The sequence below is a fragment of the Antechinus flavipes genome, chromosome 2 (assembly GCF_016432865.1).
Source record: "Antechinus flavipes isolate AdamAnt ecotype Samford, QLD, Australia chromosome 2, AdamAnt_v2, whole genome shotgun sequence".
In the NCBI taxonomy this organism is placed as follows: domain Eukaryota; kingdom Metazoa; phylum Chordata; class Mammalia; order Dasyuromorphia; family Dasyuridae; genus Antechinus; species Antechinus flavipes.
In genome coordinates, this window is record NC_067399.1 from 349180356 (window position 1) to 349198535 (window position 18180).

The window sequence follows — 18180 nt, forward strand, 5'->3', positions numbered from 1 at the left end:
ATATTTTATAGAACAATAAAATTATAACAAAATTCATTTGTAAAAAAAGAATATCAAGAGCAATGATGAAAATAACATTAAGGAGGCTAGACTTCAGTCTAAAGCAGCAGTCATGAAAAATATCTAGTATTAGATAAATAACAGAGAAGAATAAATGGAATAGATTAGATAAATAATTAAAAAATAAGGAATTTATTAATATTCCAGTATTTGATAAAATATAAAATAGAAATTACCTGGGGAAAAAATTCCTTATTTGAGAAAAGCTACTAGGAAAACTGGAAAGCAATCTGACAGAAATGAGGCTTCCACCAATACCATATACCACATTCTTAAATACATTTTATATTGGTACTCAACATTAATATTAAATGATCACATTATTTAAAAGGTTAGAAAAGAAGAACTCTCCCAGTTCTCAGTAGGAGATACATTCTTTCTCCTGCACTTAATAGTATTTATTTTTTCCCAATGACATGTAAAGGAAATTCTCCATATTCACTTTTATAAGATTTTAAGTTCCATTTTTTTCTCCTTTTCTCCCTTCTCTCTCCCCTCCCCAAGACACCAAGAAATCTGATTTAAGTAAAACATGTACAACACTTTTAAACACATTTTTACAATATCATATTGTGAAAGAAAAATCAAAATGAAAGGGAAAAATCACGAGAAAGAAAAAGCAATAGAAAAAAAGTGAAAATCGTATGCTTCAATATGCATTCAGTCTTTATAGTTCTTTCTCTGGATGCAGATGACATTTTCCATCCCATATCTATTGGAATTGTCTTGAATTATGTCATTGTTGAAAAGAGCCAATTTAATATCCAAGATAATTCCAAGAGACTTGGGATGGAAAACTCATTCAGCCATTTCCCAATTGATAAACATCTAATCAATTTTCAATTACTTGGCACCACAAAAAGGACTATTGCAACCATTTTTGCACATGTGGGTCTTTTCCCATCTTTTATGATCTTTTATGATAGCTTTGGGATATACACCCAGTAGAGATGTTGCTTGATCAAAAGGTATGCACAGTTTTATAGCCCTTTGGACATAATTCCAAATTGCTCACCAGAACAGTTGGATCATTTCACAACTCTGCCAATAATGAATTAAAGACTCAGTTTTCCCACATCCCCTTTGTCTTTTTCTTGTCCTGTCATTTTAGCCAATCTGAGAGGTGTGATTGTAATGCTGGAGAAACTGAGGCAAGATAAAGATGAGAGAGTTTTTAATATTTTATTTGTGAAGGAGAAATTATGCCCCAGCACATTACCTCGAGGGTTGATGTCTCAAAGCATCTGGCAGTGAGTTTCCCATGAAATATATGTACACGTGGTTCTCAGCTACCAGAGTAAACCAAGGCGGGGGGAGAGTCTGAGCACTGAGAGTGGGAATGGAGCCTCAATACAGTTCTGACAAGTGCGGGGTTGGGCCATAAATTCTTACAAATTGGGAATAAAGGAGATAGTCAAACTAGAGCCAGGAAGTTTGAAGAGATAGAGATAGACAATGCCAATTAGATATCTGAGATAGGACATCTGAAGTTTTATCTTTTGGAATGCCAGAGTGGCCATAGCCCTAATTATCTCAGGAGGGGGAAGTGTTGCAACCAGAGGTATTTAGGCAGAACAATAAAAGGAACTGAACAGTTCAGGGAAACTGAGGCAGGACAATTAGAGAACTGTGGCACAACATGATATGGTATCTCAGGGTTGTCTTAATTTGTATTTCTCTAATCAATGTTTTGGAGCATTTTTTCATATGACTATGTTGAAGTTGGGAAGGACCTCAAAAGGTTAGGGTCCACACACTAGCGTCATGAGGTGTCTCAAAAGAATTTGCAGGCTTGAACCCATTTCCTAGTCAAGAGGTACTTGTAATGCTATTACAAGTTGTCTAAATTCCCAGAGAATTTAGCAAAGAAATACAAAGAGAAACATTTATCTAATTCTCCCTGTTACAGATATGCTAATTTTATGACCCAGAGGTAAGACCAAGGAGAATTTGATTCTCACTGACCAACAAGACTATCTATCTGACAGTTAGCAACGAGCTGAGAAGTGGTCACTATCGTCTCAGGAATTTGATCTATGGGACTATCCTGAAGCCAGAAGATTTTACAATAGATAGGGTGTGGGAATTCCCAGGGCCAGATTCCAAAGCCAGAGAACTTAAAATCACTAAATTATTGTTAGAACAGAACCCCTTAAGGTCAAGGGACTGTAAAATCAAATTGTTCAAAATCATTGCTGTCTCCCTTAGAAGATATATTACATCAACTAGAAATGTCTTTAATTTCTTCATCTGAAAATTGTCTGTTCATATCTTTTGACTATCAAAGAAGAAAGGTGTTATCCACATTCAAAGAAACAAGGGACAAATAAAAAATAGTATGGTCTTATATAGTGAGTATATATGTCCATGATTAGAGATGTCTATGTTTGTATGTGTGTGTGTATCTACTTTTAATTAGAGTCTTCTTGTAGTGGAGAGGGGTAGGAAGTAAAAAAAAAGAATAAAGTAACAAAATGTACAGCAGAGAACAAAAGAAAACTTACAAGGAACAAAGAAAAGCTCTGCACACAATGGGTGCTATTTATTATATAGTCTTTTTTGAAATGGAATTTTATTATTTTATATTTTGAACTCTCTAATATTCTGTGGTTCACATGGCTATTTTTTCAATTTTGTATTTGTTTTAAATAAAGCTTTTAAAGAAAAAAACAGATTAACTTATGATATTTATTTTATTATTTTTCTCATAAAATCATATCCTCATTTTATTTTATGTTTTATGTTTATTAATTTCTCCTTTGATTTTCAAGATTTCTATTTTTGTGTATAATTGATGATTTTACAATTATTTTTGTTTTAATATTTTTTTAGTTGCATGCCTAATGTATTAATCTGATTCTTTTGTTGATGTACACATTTTGAAATATAAATTTATCCCTAAGTATTGCTTTGGTTACATACCTTAAATTTTGGTATGCTGTATCATTGTCTCCATTCTCTTTAATTAAATCATGTATCTGATGAGGCTTAGATTTGGGGAACCCAAATGAAATTAGGGTTTCTGGTAGTCAGGGAGTTTAATGAGGTCTAGTGACAGGTTCGGGGTTCAGGGTAGATTTGGCTCCCCTGCACTCCCTTGGAATTTGGCATAAGGGTAGAGTTTTGGGGAATTCCATTCTGGTAGTGCAAGAAATTCCCTGTAAAGGAATTTACTGACCTGAAAACCCAGATTGATAAAAAAGGTTTATTATGGGGATTGGAAGTAAGGTTAAAGTCTGGTTAAGGAAATAGGTGAGGGTAAAAAGAAGATGGCATTGGAAAAGAGTATTCCAGTGGGCAGAGGTGCCTTGGGATGCCAAACATGATATAGCTAGCATGTTTGGAACCTCTGCAAAGAGAGGATTTTAGTTTGGCTTTTTATAATGAGAGATTTAGCTAATGAGGGCCTGTGGGTGGATGTGGTGTTCTTCTTCTTTATTATGATATATGATGGTTCTCTGTGGGAGCAGGTTTCTTGGGGAGATTTTCTGGAGGCAGCCTTAGTTTCAGTTGAAAGTAATAATCACTCCAAAATGCAGCTAGCTGAAAAAATCCAAACGTTTATTTCTTATCTCTTTCCTTAGGCCCGGTTAGCTTTCTTAGAGGCCTATCTCTCTGCTTAATTCCAAGAGCTCTTGCCGCTAATCTTTTTGCCTCTTCCAGCTTTGGCTTCTCTTTTTCCAAATATCTCCAGCCAGCACCAAAGTGAAAGTTGGAATGAATCTGTCTGCCGCTGAGAGAGGGCTTGTGGGCTTCTCTATCTCCCAGAGTGCTCCCCTCTCTGTCAATCTTCCGAACTAACTAACTGACTGAAGCTCCAAGAACTTCTTATATATGATCTCTTAAAGGCTGACTCCTCCTCTGAGGGAGGGATTAAGGGAGGTGTGAATTCACAAAGTTACAAAGTTAACTTTGTGAATCTCCCATACTTGTGATGAGCTCTCTAAAGGTGTGAACACAAGCATTGTTTCTATCAGTTCCACTTAGTACCTTGTTTCAAGCTCTGGCCTATAACATCTCCTTGTAAGATCAGATCAATCATATTGAACCATGCTAAAGTAGATAATTATTGTCTCTATCAATTCTAATGACTTCACAGCTTGTAAGGATTCTAACAGGCTCCTCACTGGGTTTCATCGAGGGCTAGAATTTTCTTGGTGGATGTTGGGAAACCCAAGCAGATCATCAGAATGGGTACTGGGATGGCCCAAGTTGGCTCAGATCTGATAGGGGCTAGGACAAGTCCGGATCTTCTATTGGAATTCAAAGGGATGCTTTTGACCAGGATTTGTGAATCAAAGACTTACTGAACTGATAATGCATCAGACAGGAGTGGCTGGGAGTAATCTGAAAGGAATCACAAATGCATTTTCTTAAAGGGACCACAACCTGCTTCAGATTGTTTCTTCTAATTTGCAGGCTCAATGATTTGATACATATATGTTTACTATTGATATTTATTCAATGTTCATGGTGTCTTTTAGCAATATTTAATTTCCCTGTTTATTTCTTTTAATTAGTTCTACTTTTGCTTTTGCTTTTCTGATATCATTCTGATACCCATTTATAATTTATAGCTGTTCATTTATCTTGATCTTTTCTGTTTCTCTGTTTCTGTCTGTCCTGTTCCTTCTCTAAAGTCTGTTTTACTTTTAACCACTGCCTTCTATCTTCTTTTATCTGCTTTCCCTTTTATCATTGCATCTTTTATCTCTTTCCCTTCATATTTCTCCAAATTGAATGTGTATGTATGTATATATGTGTGTTTGTGTGTGTATATTGCTTACTATTCATTCCTTTACATTTCCCCCTTCACTATAAAAGTTTCTACTTAACTGCTTCTTTATTGTAAGGTTGTTGTTAACCATTTTTCTCCTTCCCCATTGTCTTTTGCCATCTCTCTTAGTCATCCATTTTTAAAAATCATCCCATCATAATTGACTCTCATGCTCTCTTTCTATGTACAAACCTTCTGAATACCTTTAAAATTATAACATTCTTATAAGTTAGATGCATTATCTTCTCATATAGAAATGTAAATAGTTTAACCTTATTGAATTCCTTTTGATTTCACTTTCATGTTTGCCTTTTAATGCTTCTAGAGTCTTGTATTTTAACAGTTAAATTTTCTATTCAGCTCTGGTCTTTTGTGGAAAATAATCTTCCACCTCAGAGTTGAACCCTCCATTTTATTCCAGTAACAATTTACCAAAAATTAAAAATCTAATAGATGCTCTTTTTTTCATTCTGCTTATTTCTCTTTATCTGTTTATTTAAAGTTTTGCACATTTCTCTGAATTTCTTACAGTCTTCCTTCCTTATAGTACTCTTACATTTTTTACCTCAGTTTTTTTTCTTTAGCTATTCTGCAATTGTATGAATGACTTTATTCCCAGTTATTTGACACTATTAAGAATGCTATTATGGATATGTTGGTATGTAACACTTTTGTTTCTGTCTTTACCTTCCTTGGAGCATAAATTGAACTGTGGGAATTATGGCCTTTTGTGTAATTTTAAATTGATATCCAAAACATTCATATCTCTGCTATCATTGAGCTTTACTCTTTCTTCCAAAATAGCTCATTTTTTCTTGACTTTGACAATTTGAAAGATGAGAATTGAAACTTTTGAGTTATTTTAATTTACTTTTTAAAATCATAATATGAGGTATGTTTTCATATTATCTCTTATAGGTAGATATTATTTTAAAAATAGTTCTTATTTTTAATCTCTTATTTGATTTCCTATATAACATGGATAGCATATGGATACCAAATGGAGAGTCATGCGAAGATATAGATGAATGTGGTACTGGGCGACACAGCTGTGCCAATGATACTATTTGCTTTAACCTGGATGGTGGTTATGATTGCCGGTGTCCTCTTGGAAAAAACTGCACAGGGGATTGTATTCACAATGAAAAAGTCAAACACAATGGGCAGATTTGGGTGTTAGATAATGATCGATGTTCTGTGTGCTCATGTCAGAAAGGATTTGTCATGTGTTGCCGGATGGTCTGTGACTGTGAGACTCCCACTGTTGATCTCTTTTGCTGCCCAGAATGTGACCTCAGGGTTACCAGTCAATGTCTCCATCAGAATGGGGAAATCTTATATAATAGTGGTGATACTTGGGTTCAGAATTGCCAACAGTGCCGATGTTTGCAAGGGGAAGTTGATTGCTGGCCTCTGCCTTGTCCAGACTTAGAGTGTGAATTCAGCATGCTTCCAGAGAATGAGTGTTGTCCACTCTGTGTCACTGACCCTTGCCAGGCTGATACCATACGCAATAATATGATGAAGACTTGCCTGGATGAAATGCATATGGTTCGTTTCACTGGATCTTCTTGGATTAAACATGGTACTGAGTGTACTCTCTGCCAATGCAAGAATGGTCATGTCTGTTGTACAGTGGATCTACAGTGCCTTCAAGAACTATGAAGTTAACATCTGTCTCTGATAAGAGGTTTCTGATTAAATACTTTACTAAAACTCATAGTTGAAACCAAACCAGTGATTCTCTAAATTTTTGTCAAACTATATTTACTTTTGAAATTTATTATTGATTTTGTTAATGAAAAATACATCTTAATTATTTTTTAAAAAATCCTCTTTTCTCTAAAGTGCATGTAAATTTTTTAACATTCATATTCTTTTTGAGTAACAAATTCTATGCCTCCTTCTTTCCCCTTCTCTTTCCATAAGACAGTAAAAAAATCATGTAAAATCACAAAACATTTCCATATGTCATTTGTGCAAGAAAACTAGAACAAAAAAAAGAAGCATAAAGAAATTGAAAAATACAATATTTCAGTCTGTTCAGAAAACACAGGTTCTTTCTCTGGAGGCATTTTTCATCATGTGTCCTTTGTGATTATCTTAGTTCATTTTATTGTTGAGGATAGCATCTCACAGTTATTCACCATTACAATATTTCTCTTATTGTGTACAGTGTTCTTCTACTTCTGCTCATTTTACTTTTTATCAGTTTATGTAAGTCTTTACAGGTTTTTCTAAAAATCTTCAGACTTGTCATTTCTGTCCTGAAAATAGTTTTTTTTATTTTTTAAAATATATTCGACGATAGTTTTCAACATTCACCTTTGCAAAACCTGTTGTTCCAAAATTTTCTTCCTCTCTCCCACTCTGCTCCCTCTCCTAGAGAGCAAGCAATCCAATTTAGGTTAAACATGTGTATTCTTCTAAATGTATTTTCATATTCATCATGATGCATAAGAAAAATCTGATCAAAAGGGAAAAAATGAGAAAGAAAAAATCCACTGTTATTACTTACAGCACAATGATATTCATGTGTGTGTGTGTGTGTGTGTGTGTGTGTGTGTGTATGTATACACATATACACACACACATAAAACGCAACTTGTTTACACAACCTCTTATGTTATTCTCTAATTGAAGGACATTCCCTCAATTTACAATTTTTAGTCACTACAAAAAAGGGCTGCTATAATTATTTTTATACAAATAATTTCTTCTCCCCTGTTTTGGATCTCTTTGGGAGATAGATCTAATTAATGGTGGTAATGCTGGTTCATAGAGTATGCACAAAATATTTTTAGTTTTACACAATCAAAACATTCTGTTTTATCTTTTATAATCTATAATGTTTCTTGTTTAGTTAAGAACTATTTTTCTAGTTGTAGTTGTGAAATGTTCACGATCTCATCATCCTTTTTTTAAAAAAAATATGATCTTTGTAGTTGTCCTCCCCTCTCCCAGAGAACTCAATATAAATGGAAACATTGCTGATTTCCTTGTAATGAAATTTCAGTGACCTATTTATGTGTATATCACTAGAAGTGATCTTGCATAACATCTGTGAACTTTTGTTACACAAAATTGAGATAACAATGTACCTACTTGCTCTCAGTTTTTGTGAAGCTCAAATGAAATAATGTATTAAATAAAAACTTTGTCAGTTTTAGAGCACCATATCTATGTCATTTGCTTGTAAAAGCTGGATGATCAGAAAACAATTATAAAGTGTACTTCACTTATAAAACTCATGAAGGAAACTTTTTAAACATCCTTTCAGAGGAATGAGTGGATTATCAGCTTAGAAAGTATATTGTTCAGAGATGTCAGTGAATACTATTTTGTTTTGTGAACTTACAACTAACCTAAAGTAACAATCTTTTTTGGATACTTGCTCAGATCAGGTGGACCAAAACAGCAGGAAGTGCCTCTGACAGATTTCAAGATTCAAGTATCTTCAATGAGACATTGAGGATTTCAAATATTCAGAGACACCAAGGAGGCCGATACTACTGTAAAGCAGAAAATGGCTTGGGATCCCCAGCAATAAAGTCAATTAGAGTGGATGTGTATTGTAAGTAAAGAGCTAAGAAAGCTTCTTCTTACTGTTTCTTTACTGGGATTTTAGAAACAAATGATTTAAATAACCATTAAGATTTTCTTGCTAATGTCACTAAATGATACAAATTCTGTGTAGCAATATAATGTTTAAAATAGAGCACTTTGGAGTATGTTGGAGTAGAGAGGCAATTTGAAATAGCAGATTAAGAGAACTTGTTTACAGATTGTCTCTAAATTATACTGGTTGTGTGAGCCTAGAGAATTTAGCAACCTAGTGTTTAATGACAAGTTTCTAAGACTCTTGAGTTGACGATAGGGTATTGTTGATCAGCATTGAGTGTAGGCATCTCCACACTAGGAATTTTTTGTAGTGATAAAACCATGAGTCCAAATCCCTTCTATTACACTCCCATAAAAAAAGGTTGCTGTAAATGAATCTGTAAATCTGTAAATGAATAAGTGAGTTAATAAGCTAATGAATTAACTTTGAATGATTTTAAGGAAGCTCAGATTTCATTTATTCTAGTATCTTAGGAATAGATATGTGTCACAACTTACTGCACTTGGCTAGCAGTCCCATTCAATCAGAAGCTGTGATCATTGCTACTTTTCATAAGGTCAGAATTAGTCAGGAGTAAAAAGACAGTAGAAAACTCAATCTATCTATCATGTCTATACATTTTATGACATTAGAACCACTTAACTTAAGTGACTCTTTATTGGACATCTATCATTGTAACTACAACAAATAATACATTTAAAAAATCACAGTGATGACTAGGAATCATTCTCTCTTCTCTTTTTCATTTCTGTTAAGGCCTCACTATTTTTCTAGTTATCCATGTCCTTGTTTTTTTTTTTTTTTTTTTTTTTTAATATCACCTTAAGTTCAAATTATTTTCTATTTATTTCCACAAAGTGTTTTTTATTACTAATTATAGTTTTTTTCATTTTTAAGATTTTAGTATTTTCTATTCTTTTGCAGAAGAAGTGACCTCTATGACATACTTTTCCAGTTTTCTTTTACACTTGTGAGTTATATTCCAGAGAGTGGCTGTTATTCTGACATTCTAAAAAGTATGTAGTCAGATTTCTTACTGTAGTTCAGAAACTTAAATGTGGGTTAGTCTTGAATAAATTCACAAAGGGTTCATTGAAAGAGTGAGCACAAACTTAAAACATCAACAGGAGTGATACATATATGTAAGATACACAAGGCCAAGAAAGCTCACTTCTTAGGTACTAAAATTTCTTTCTCTCCTGTAGATCAATATCACATATCTAAATGTAGAGGTCATGAAATTATGACTTATTGTCAGTTAATCTTTGATTTGCATATCTGTTTTATATATCTATATATCTAGTGTCATGTAGCATCATTTCAGGCCTAAAGGAGTAAGGTAAAAATTTATCAGATCCAAAGAGGCGATGTTTGGAAAAAGTTTAAGAAGCTCTACTATAGAATCCTAAGAAAGTTCATCCTTTGGATGTAGCATTTCTGTAGCTCAGCTGGATGTAGCTCAGAATTAATTCCTCTCTGTAGCCCAACTGCCAGAGCTAGATTATTTCTTCAGTTCATAGTCAACTCTCTTTGCTTCTAGAGGTCCCATTCTATCAAACATTTTTTAGCCTCTTTGAAAACGTCTGTAGTCTGATTATTCAACTGTGACTCAAAATCTCTTGAACTGACTTTATAACTGTGGAGTGAAATGATATTTCCAGAGCAAGTAGCTCTACTGCCACATTACATGGCATATGGTTGGGAGGAAGGGGAGAATACCTTCCAAAGAAATAAAGATCTTCCTTGTGTGCTGATTCTGTCTTTGACTTTTTCCAATTTTTCAAGCCCTGGCTATTTCCAAGATTTAATACTTAACGCTATCAATCAGATGGTCAATTTTCATCCATGCTAATTAGCTGATTCCCAATTTTGGCAGAGAATAAAGTATACTTTAATTAAAGAATCATTTGCTACTAACATTTTGTGACTGTCATCCCTTCACCCTGTATTACAATATTCCAGGGATTATATTAATTGGAGAGAGCAAGGAAGTGATACTCACTCTCTATCTTTTTTTCATTTCCCTCTTATTTCCCCCCCACACACCCCCCCACTTTTTGAAAGTATCTCTCATTTACTGTATACATTTGTTTGTACATAGATGTTTTCAATTTGTCTCCCCCATTAGAATGTGATCTCCTTGAGGACAGAGGACTATGTTTTTGCATTTCTTACTATACATATTATGAATGATTTTAATCAGTGAAAAAATAGGGAACAAATGCTAGTTAACAACATACTATTACAAAAGCATGATTATTTCAAGTCCTCTCAGATGTGGATAGCTTTTATAAGTGTAATATGAAATCTTGAAGTCTGGGTTTAGGTGTTGCCTTGACATAGTATCAGAACAAAGGAGTTTCCTGAACTAACAAAATCACAATTAAAATCTATTCCTAGTGTTTGAAATGTAGGAAACTTCTGGTGTATTATTCTGCTTAGTAGTAAATGTTATTTTTCATGTATTTTTATATATTCAATGAGCTAACTTTATCAACTGATAGTGAAATGCTGTACCCAAGCTATAATCATAAATTGGCATTACTTTATTATTAATAATAACAGTAATATTATCTCATTCTTTCCATCTTACTCTATGAATTTAGATAGAATAATTGGAGGAGAAAGCACTGTCCTATTATCTTTCATATTTAAAATTCTGCATATTTTTAATTAGGTGAATAAACTAGCTACATTTTTTGGAATTATTTAGCAAATATTGCAACTTCAAACTCATTTTGTAGACAATGAAAATGTCTTCAAGAAAATGTTTATAGAAGGCAACATGATGGAGATGATAATATATATTCTATCCATTTCTTGCCTGATTTTAATTTCTTTTGCAATATTGTTATATTTAGCATGCTTTTCATTCCATAATACTTGTGTATATTTGGCATAGTAATACTTATTAAAAACTCTTCTTAAATTTGTATGGATTAGTTTTCTGTTCAGGTGATTGTGGATACCACTTCTATTACTTATGATGGTCTTGTTCCCATTGGGAAGTTTTTATGTGTAGATTTTCAAGGATATTTTTATATTTACATTTGTAGCATGGGGATTTGACATCTGGTCATTTATGAAATTCAACTTGTATCTTTCAGTAGATAATAAATTTTTTGTAGTCTACAGTGATATATTGCAATGTTTTCATTGCATTTCATGGAAGAATTTTTTATCTATCATTAAACTATAGGTTATTTAAAGAAAGTTCTATGTAATATCTGGTGAAAATTATATAATTCTGAATTGCCATTATAAATTATTTCTGTTAAAATATTGTATTATCCAGGTTTTTGTTTACCTCTTCTTTATCCAAGGTAATTAACTGATTCCTAATTTTGACAGGGTAGTATGAAGTTTATACTTTATAAAAAAAATCACTTGCTACTAACATTTTGTTACTGTGTCATCCCTTTATCATGTATAATTATATTCCAGGGATTATATCAATTGGAAATAACAAGGACAGCCTGTCTACTTTCTATCTTTTTTTTCTTATCTTTTTATTGATTGATTTCATTGAGCTGTTGTGGAAGAATTTTGACTCCACTTTAGTTTCTTAGGTATTTCCTAAGGGGAAAAAAATTTTATCTGGGAAATCTACTGACATAAACATACAGCGCAAATCAAATGAGACATGAATCTTACTTGAAATATATCTCTTCTGAATATATTTCTATAAATGTTTGATTTACCATGTGATCTAAGAACGTTTCTCATTTAAAAAGAGAAGTATTTTTTCTATAATTACTTTAGAGTTATAAGTTTCAATATTATTGTATGGGTTTCTATTTAGTCCCATTCTAGATGAGAAGTTCCTAACTTTTTTTATGTCATGGTCATTTTGGCAGTATGATGAAATATATATATGTATATGTACATACACACACATCTATATTAAAGAAGGTATTTCACAAGTGCTAATTGTTCAAAATGTGTTATTCCCATTTAGCTTCAACTTAGGATTCAATATAGTCAAATCAGTACTCTGGATATGAATACCCATTGGCTAAGTCTATCCTTTCCTTCACTCCCTTTAAATATTAGAATTACCTTCTCAATCCTTTGGGAATTTTGTTTTGACCAGCCTGACTTTGAAAAACTACCTTTCATCCTAAGGTGTTGTATGAGGAGAAACCTTTAACGTACATGGAGTTGAAGGAGAGGAGAAATATTATGGGAATAGAAGATGGAAGAGCATATAGTACTAAAAGAGTAGAAACTATGGAGAGAGTACTATCAAGAAATCATCATCACTGACTCCTGTTCTGCGATTGTGTTATTGAAACTTTTTAGAGTGTAGAAGCCAAAGGGTGAATCTTCATTTCTCTTCTCCTCATTTAATTTTCTTACCCTTCACTTCAAAAAGATCAAAAATTGATATATTTTCCCTGGATGTAGGAAAAATATGTTTCTTAGAGACATTGTTACCTTTTTTGTTTACACATTTACTATGTATCAAGACAGCAATTGTGATAAAATGTTAAACATAAAAAATGGTAATCTGAATAAACTTGGCAAAAAGTAATTGGGGAGATAAAGAAAGAAACAAAGATTTTGAAATTGTGGTATTTTGACAAAAACATACTAACTGCGAACTCAGACTTTTAGTTTAAATTTTTTTTAATTAATTTTTTAATTAATAAAATTGTTAATAATCCACTTTTATAACTTTTAGGGGGTGGAGTAAGAATCACAGGATTACTTCAGACAATAAATAATCAGTAATTTGGTCTGGGTTCTGGGAATAGCTAGGATAGTTCTCAAATAGAGTTTCTGCAATCTTTTCACTGAGTTTGCTTAGAAAAGAAAATTTCTGCCATAGGGACTGAAGGACTGGTCGGGACCGAGTAGGCTGGTTCACAGAAATGGTTGTTTTTATGGGGAAGTAACTGACTGATAGTGTTGCTCACTCGGGATAGCATCATATTACCACACTACTTCCTGAAATATTTTTAGATTCCAAAAAGACTATTGACAGTAACCATGTAGATCCAGGTCATAATTGTGATGCTTCTCCATTTCTGAGTCAATCATATTCTAAAGTGACAACTGTTTTAGTAGTACACAGAATTTAGTACAATTAAAATCTCTTCAAGGAAGATACTATACTTTGTAGCAATGGCCTAAACATTTTTTTCTTTGAGTGATAAATTTTAAATAAAAGTTTTCCATATAATCATTAAATATTTTAGTGTATTAATTATTCTTGGGTCTATTTTATATGTTACATATGTTTAAAGTACACAATTAAGCCATGGCTTGTAAACTGTATCAAGGCTTTGAATTAATCAAGAAAAGCAATATAAATGTTTCAGTGCTTTCATGTAGCTTGTCAAATGATGATTCAATTAATGAATTATACATTATAGTCTTGTTGCTTTTTTGGCTCACCCATGTTGTTCCTCAGCCATTTTTTTGTTAGAGTCCATATATTCTGAGTGATACTAGTGGTAAATATTTTATATAAATTACATAAATATATGACTGATGTATTTGTCTGATGATATGGGAAAAAATAGATAGGAAAGAGTTCATGCCAAAGTTAGAGAGATATAGGTTAACAGAAAGTAAAATGTAATAAAATTTAAAAGATTTGCAAAAATAATACTAATGTAGCTACAATTAAAAGAAAAGTAGAAAATGAGAGGAAATCTTTGTAGCAAGTTTCTTTGATAAAAGTCTCACTTTGAAAATATACATGGAACTGCATAAAATTTATAAGAATGAGATCAATTCCCAATTTATAGTCAAATAATATAATTTTCAATATGGTTTTCTGGGAAGTCAAAGCTATCAATAGACATATGAAAAATGCTCTAAACCTGTAATAATTAGAGAAATTCAAATGAAAACGACTCAGAAATACCAGCTCACCTCCATCAAATTTGTAATATATATTATAGAATAGGAAAATGATGTATGCTAGAGGGGATGTGGGAGAACAAGTACTTTAATGCACTATCAGTGGAATTGTAAATGAAACATTCTGAAAAGTGATTTGAAACTGTGCTCAAAACATTATTAAATTGTGCTCACTTTTTGACTTAGTAATACTGGTGCCAGGTCAGAGATAAAAGAAAGTGGAAAGAAGTTCTTACCTACAAAAAATTTTTGTGGAAACAAATTATTATTTCTTCTTCATACTTGAAGAGGACTATGACATCAGGGAAGTGATGTCATGACATGCAAGTGAATCGTATTTAAGTGATAGAAGACTTGGCAAAGTCACTAGCCTCACTTTCTCCTCTGCAGGCATCTGGATCCAGTGGTAAGATGTAGGTCAAGATAACTGGAAATGGCCCTGGAATCAGTGGCCTTTTTAAAGTTGATGTCTTTCCCAGGTCCCACTTTGACTAAGATAATGCCTAGTCATTGATTAAGGATAAGTAAGAAATGAGGACTCTTTTACCTAGTTAAAAGTATCATTCTGGGAGTTATATAAATTTACTGGAACATTATGCTGTAAGTAATGAGGAAGAGAAGGTTTCAGAAAAACCCAGAAAAACGTATATAAACCCAGAAAAACTTTTACACAAAGGCAAAGAGAGGTTACTAGAGCCAAAAGAAAAATTTACACAGTTAACTAGTAGTAACATTAGGGAGATAACCAATGAAAATTTTAGCTACATATTTTTTTTTCTTTTTTCCTTAGTAGTTTTTAAACTTTTCCCTCAATTACATGTTGGAAAGTTTTCAATATTATCTGTTATAAGATTTTGAGTTCCACATTTTTTCTCTGCTTTTATTACTTCCCCATCCTCAAAAAGTAAACAATATAATATAGATTATACGTGTACATTAATAATAATATTTCTGCATTATTTGTGTTGTGAAAGAAGATTCAGAACAAAAGGGGAAAATCATATAAAAGAAAAAAGAAAAAAACATGAAAATAGTATACTTTGATCTGCATTCAGATGTCCCAAGTCCTTTCTTTGGCCGTGCATAGTATTTTCTACTGTGACTCTTTTGGCATTGTCAGAGGTCACTGTATTGCTTAGAAGAGTTAAGTCTATCCTAGCTAATTATCACAAAGTATTCCTTTTGCTGCATACAATGTTCTCTTCACTCTACTCATTTCACTCAGCATCAGTTCATGTAAGTGTCTTTTAAGGTTTTTCTGAAATCTGTTCATCATTTCTTTTTCATTTTTTTGTTCATTATTTCTTATAGCAAATAGTATTCTATTCTTACACCACAGCTTATTTAATCATTCGCCAATAGACAGCCATCTCCTCAATTTCCAATTCCTTGCCAGCACAAAAGAGTTGCTATAGATATTTAAATATTTTCATTTATTTATTCTAATTTTCAATATTTACTTTTATAGGATTTTGATTTCCATTTTTTCTCTTTCCCTATTCCCTCCTCCCAAAGAAGGTAAGCAATTTGATTATATGTATATATGTATCACTATTAAATAGTATCACTATTAAATTGGCCTTTAAATTAATTGGCCATTTATTTGAATCAATATTCATTAGGGAGATTGGTCTGTAATTTTCTTTTTATGGTCTTGCTCTTCCTGATTTAGATATTAGCACCATATTTGTATCAAAGGAAGAATTTGATTGGACTCTCACACCTATTTTTCAAATAGTTTATATAGTATTGAAATTAATTGGCCTTTAAATATTTGGTAGAATTTACTTGTGAATCCATCTGGCCCTAGTGAACTTTTTTCTTTGGAGTTCACTGATGATTTGTTCAATTTTGCATCTTTTATCAAGATGTAGTTTCCTCCCTTTTCTCTTTTAATTAGATGTATTTTTACTTTATCTTTGTCTGAGATCAGGATTGCTACCTGTTTTTTGTTTGTTTGTTTGTATTTACTTCAGTTGAAACATAATATATTCTGCCCCAGCCTTTTACCTTTACTTGGTAAGTATCTGTTTTAAATGTGTGTGTGTGTGTGTGTGTGTGTGTGTGTGTGTGTGTGTGTGTGTGTTTTGTAAGCAATATATTGTAGGATTCTGGTTTTAAATTCACTCTGAAATTCTCTACTGATTCTAGCAATATTTCTAAGACTTTAATAAGAGAAAAACGACCCATATGTAGAAAATATTTTTAGCAGCTTTTTTTGTGGTGACAAAAAATTGGAATTTGATGGAACACATCAATTGAGGAATGGCTAAACACATTGTGGTATATGATTGTGATAGGATACTATTGCACTATAATAAATGATTAAGGGAATGGTTTGAGAAAAACCTGTGAACATTGATAGGAATTACTGCAAAGATAAGTGACAAGAACAATGATTGATAAAAAATAAAGTGGAAAGGGACCTATTTGTTGATTTAAGCAAGATTAATTTTTTTCATATATTTTAAGTTCCTAATTATCTTCTCTTTCTTTCCATACTTTCCTAGAACAGACCATCATTTGACAGAAATATGTAAGCAAAACCACAATATGCATACTTCTATTCATCACTTTTTTTCTCTGAAGGTTGATAACATCTTCCTTTACACGTCCTTTATAGTTGATTTGAATATATATATATATATATATATATATATATATATAATATTTATAATACTCAGAATAGCTTAGTCATTCACAGTCATCAATGTTACTATTACTTTATAAAATGGTCTTTTGATTCTGCTAATTTCACTCTTAATTATTTTTTTCTTTGCATTTCTTGTAGATTTTTTTATTCTCTGCTTTGCATTTTTTACTTTATTTTTTCCTTCCCTTTCTTGCCCCTACCTCTCCCAAGCATATTATAGTTAAGCAACAATATATTTGTGCATACATATATTTAAATGCATATATATGCACACATATAATCTATATCAATATACACACATACATATGCCTACCTACCTATATAGATGTGCAAATATATTTGCATATACAGATACATTTATAACAATATTAATATTTCTGACATATAATGTACGTTTCTCTTTTTTTTTTTTCCTTTTTTTTTTTTTTTAATAACTTTTTATTGCTAGAACCCATGCCTGGGTAATTTTTTTTACAACATTATCCCATGCACTCACTTCTGTTCCGACTTTTCCCCTCCCTCCCTCCACCCCCTCTCCCAGATGGCAAGCAGTCCTTGACATGTTAAATAGATTACAGTATATCCTAGATACAATATATGTGTGCAGAACCAAACAGTTTTCTTGTTGCACAGGGAGAAGTGGATTCAGAAGGTATAAATAACCCAGGAAGAAAAACAAAAATGCAAGCAGTTTATATTCATTTCCCAGTATTCTTTCTTTGGGTATAGCTGCTTCTGTCCATCCTTGATCAATTGAAACTGAATTAGCTCTCTTTATTGTAGAGATCCACTTCCATCAGAATACATCCTCAAAACAGTATATATACTGTATATAATGGTATATAATGATCTCCTGGTTCTGCTCATTTCACTTAGCATCAGTTCATGTAAGTCTCACCAGTCCTCTCTGTATTCATCCTTCTGGTTATTCTTTTACAGAACAATAATATTCCATAATGTTCATATACCACAATTTACTCAACCATTCTCCAATTGATGGGCATCCATTCATTTTCCAGCTTCTAGCCACTACAAACAGGAGTGCCACAAACATTTTGGCACATACAGGTCCCTTTCCCTTCTTTAGTATCTCTTTGGGGTATAAGCCCAGTAGAAACACCGCTGGATCAAAGGGTATGCACAGTTTGATAACGTTTTGAGCATAGTTCCAAATTGCTCTCCAGTATGGCTGGATGT

At 32.5% G+C, this 18180-nt stretch overlaps 1 protein-coding gene across 1 annotated transcript in view; it reads left to right on the forward strand.

The window, feature by feature from the left end:
- MDGA2 (MAM domain containing glycosylphosphatidylinositol anchor 2) overlaps positions 1–18180 on the forward strand; it is an 816139-nt gene that overhangs the window by 197720 nt on the left and 600239 nt on the right. The window contains exon 3 of the mRNA XM_051978002.1: positions 8237–8411. Coding sequence (XP_051833962.1) covers positions 8237–8411 — 175 coding nt within the window. The remainder of the gene's footprint in view (positions 1–8236; positions 8412–18180) is intronic.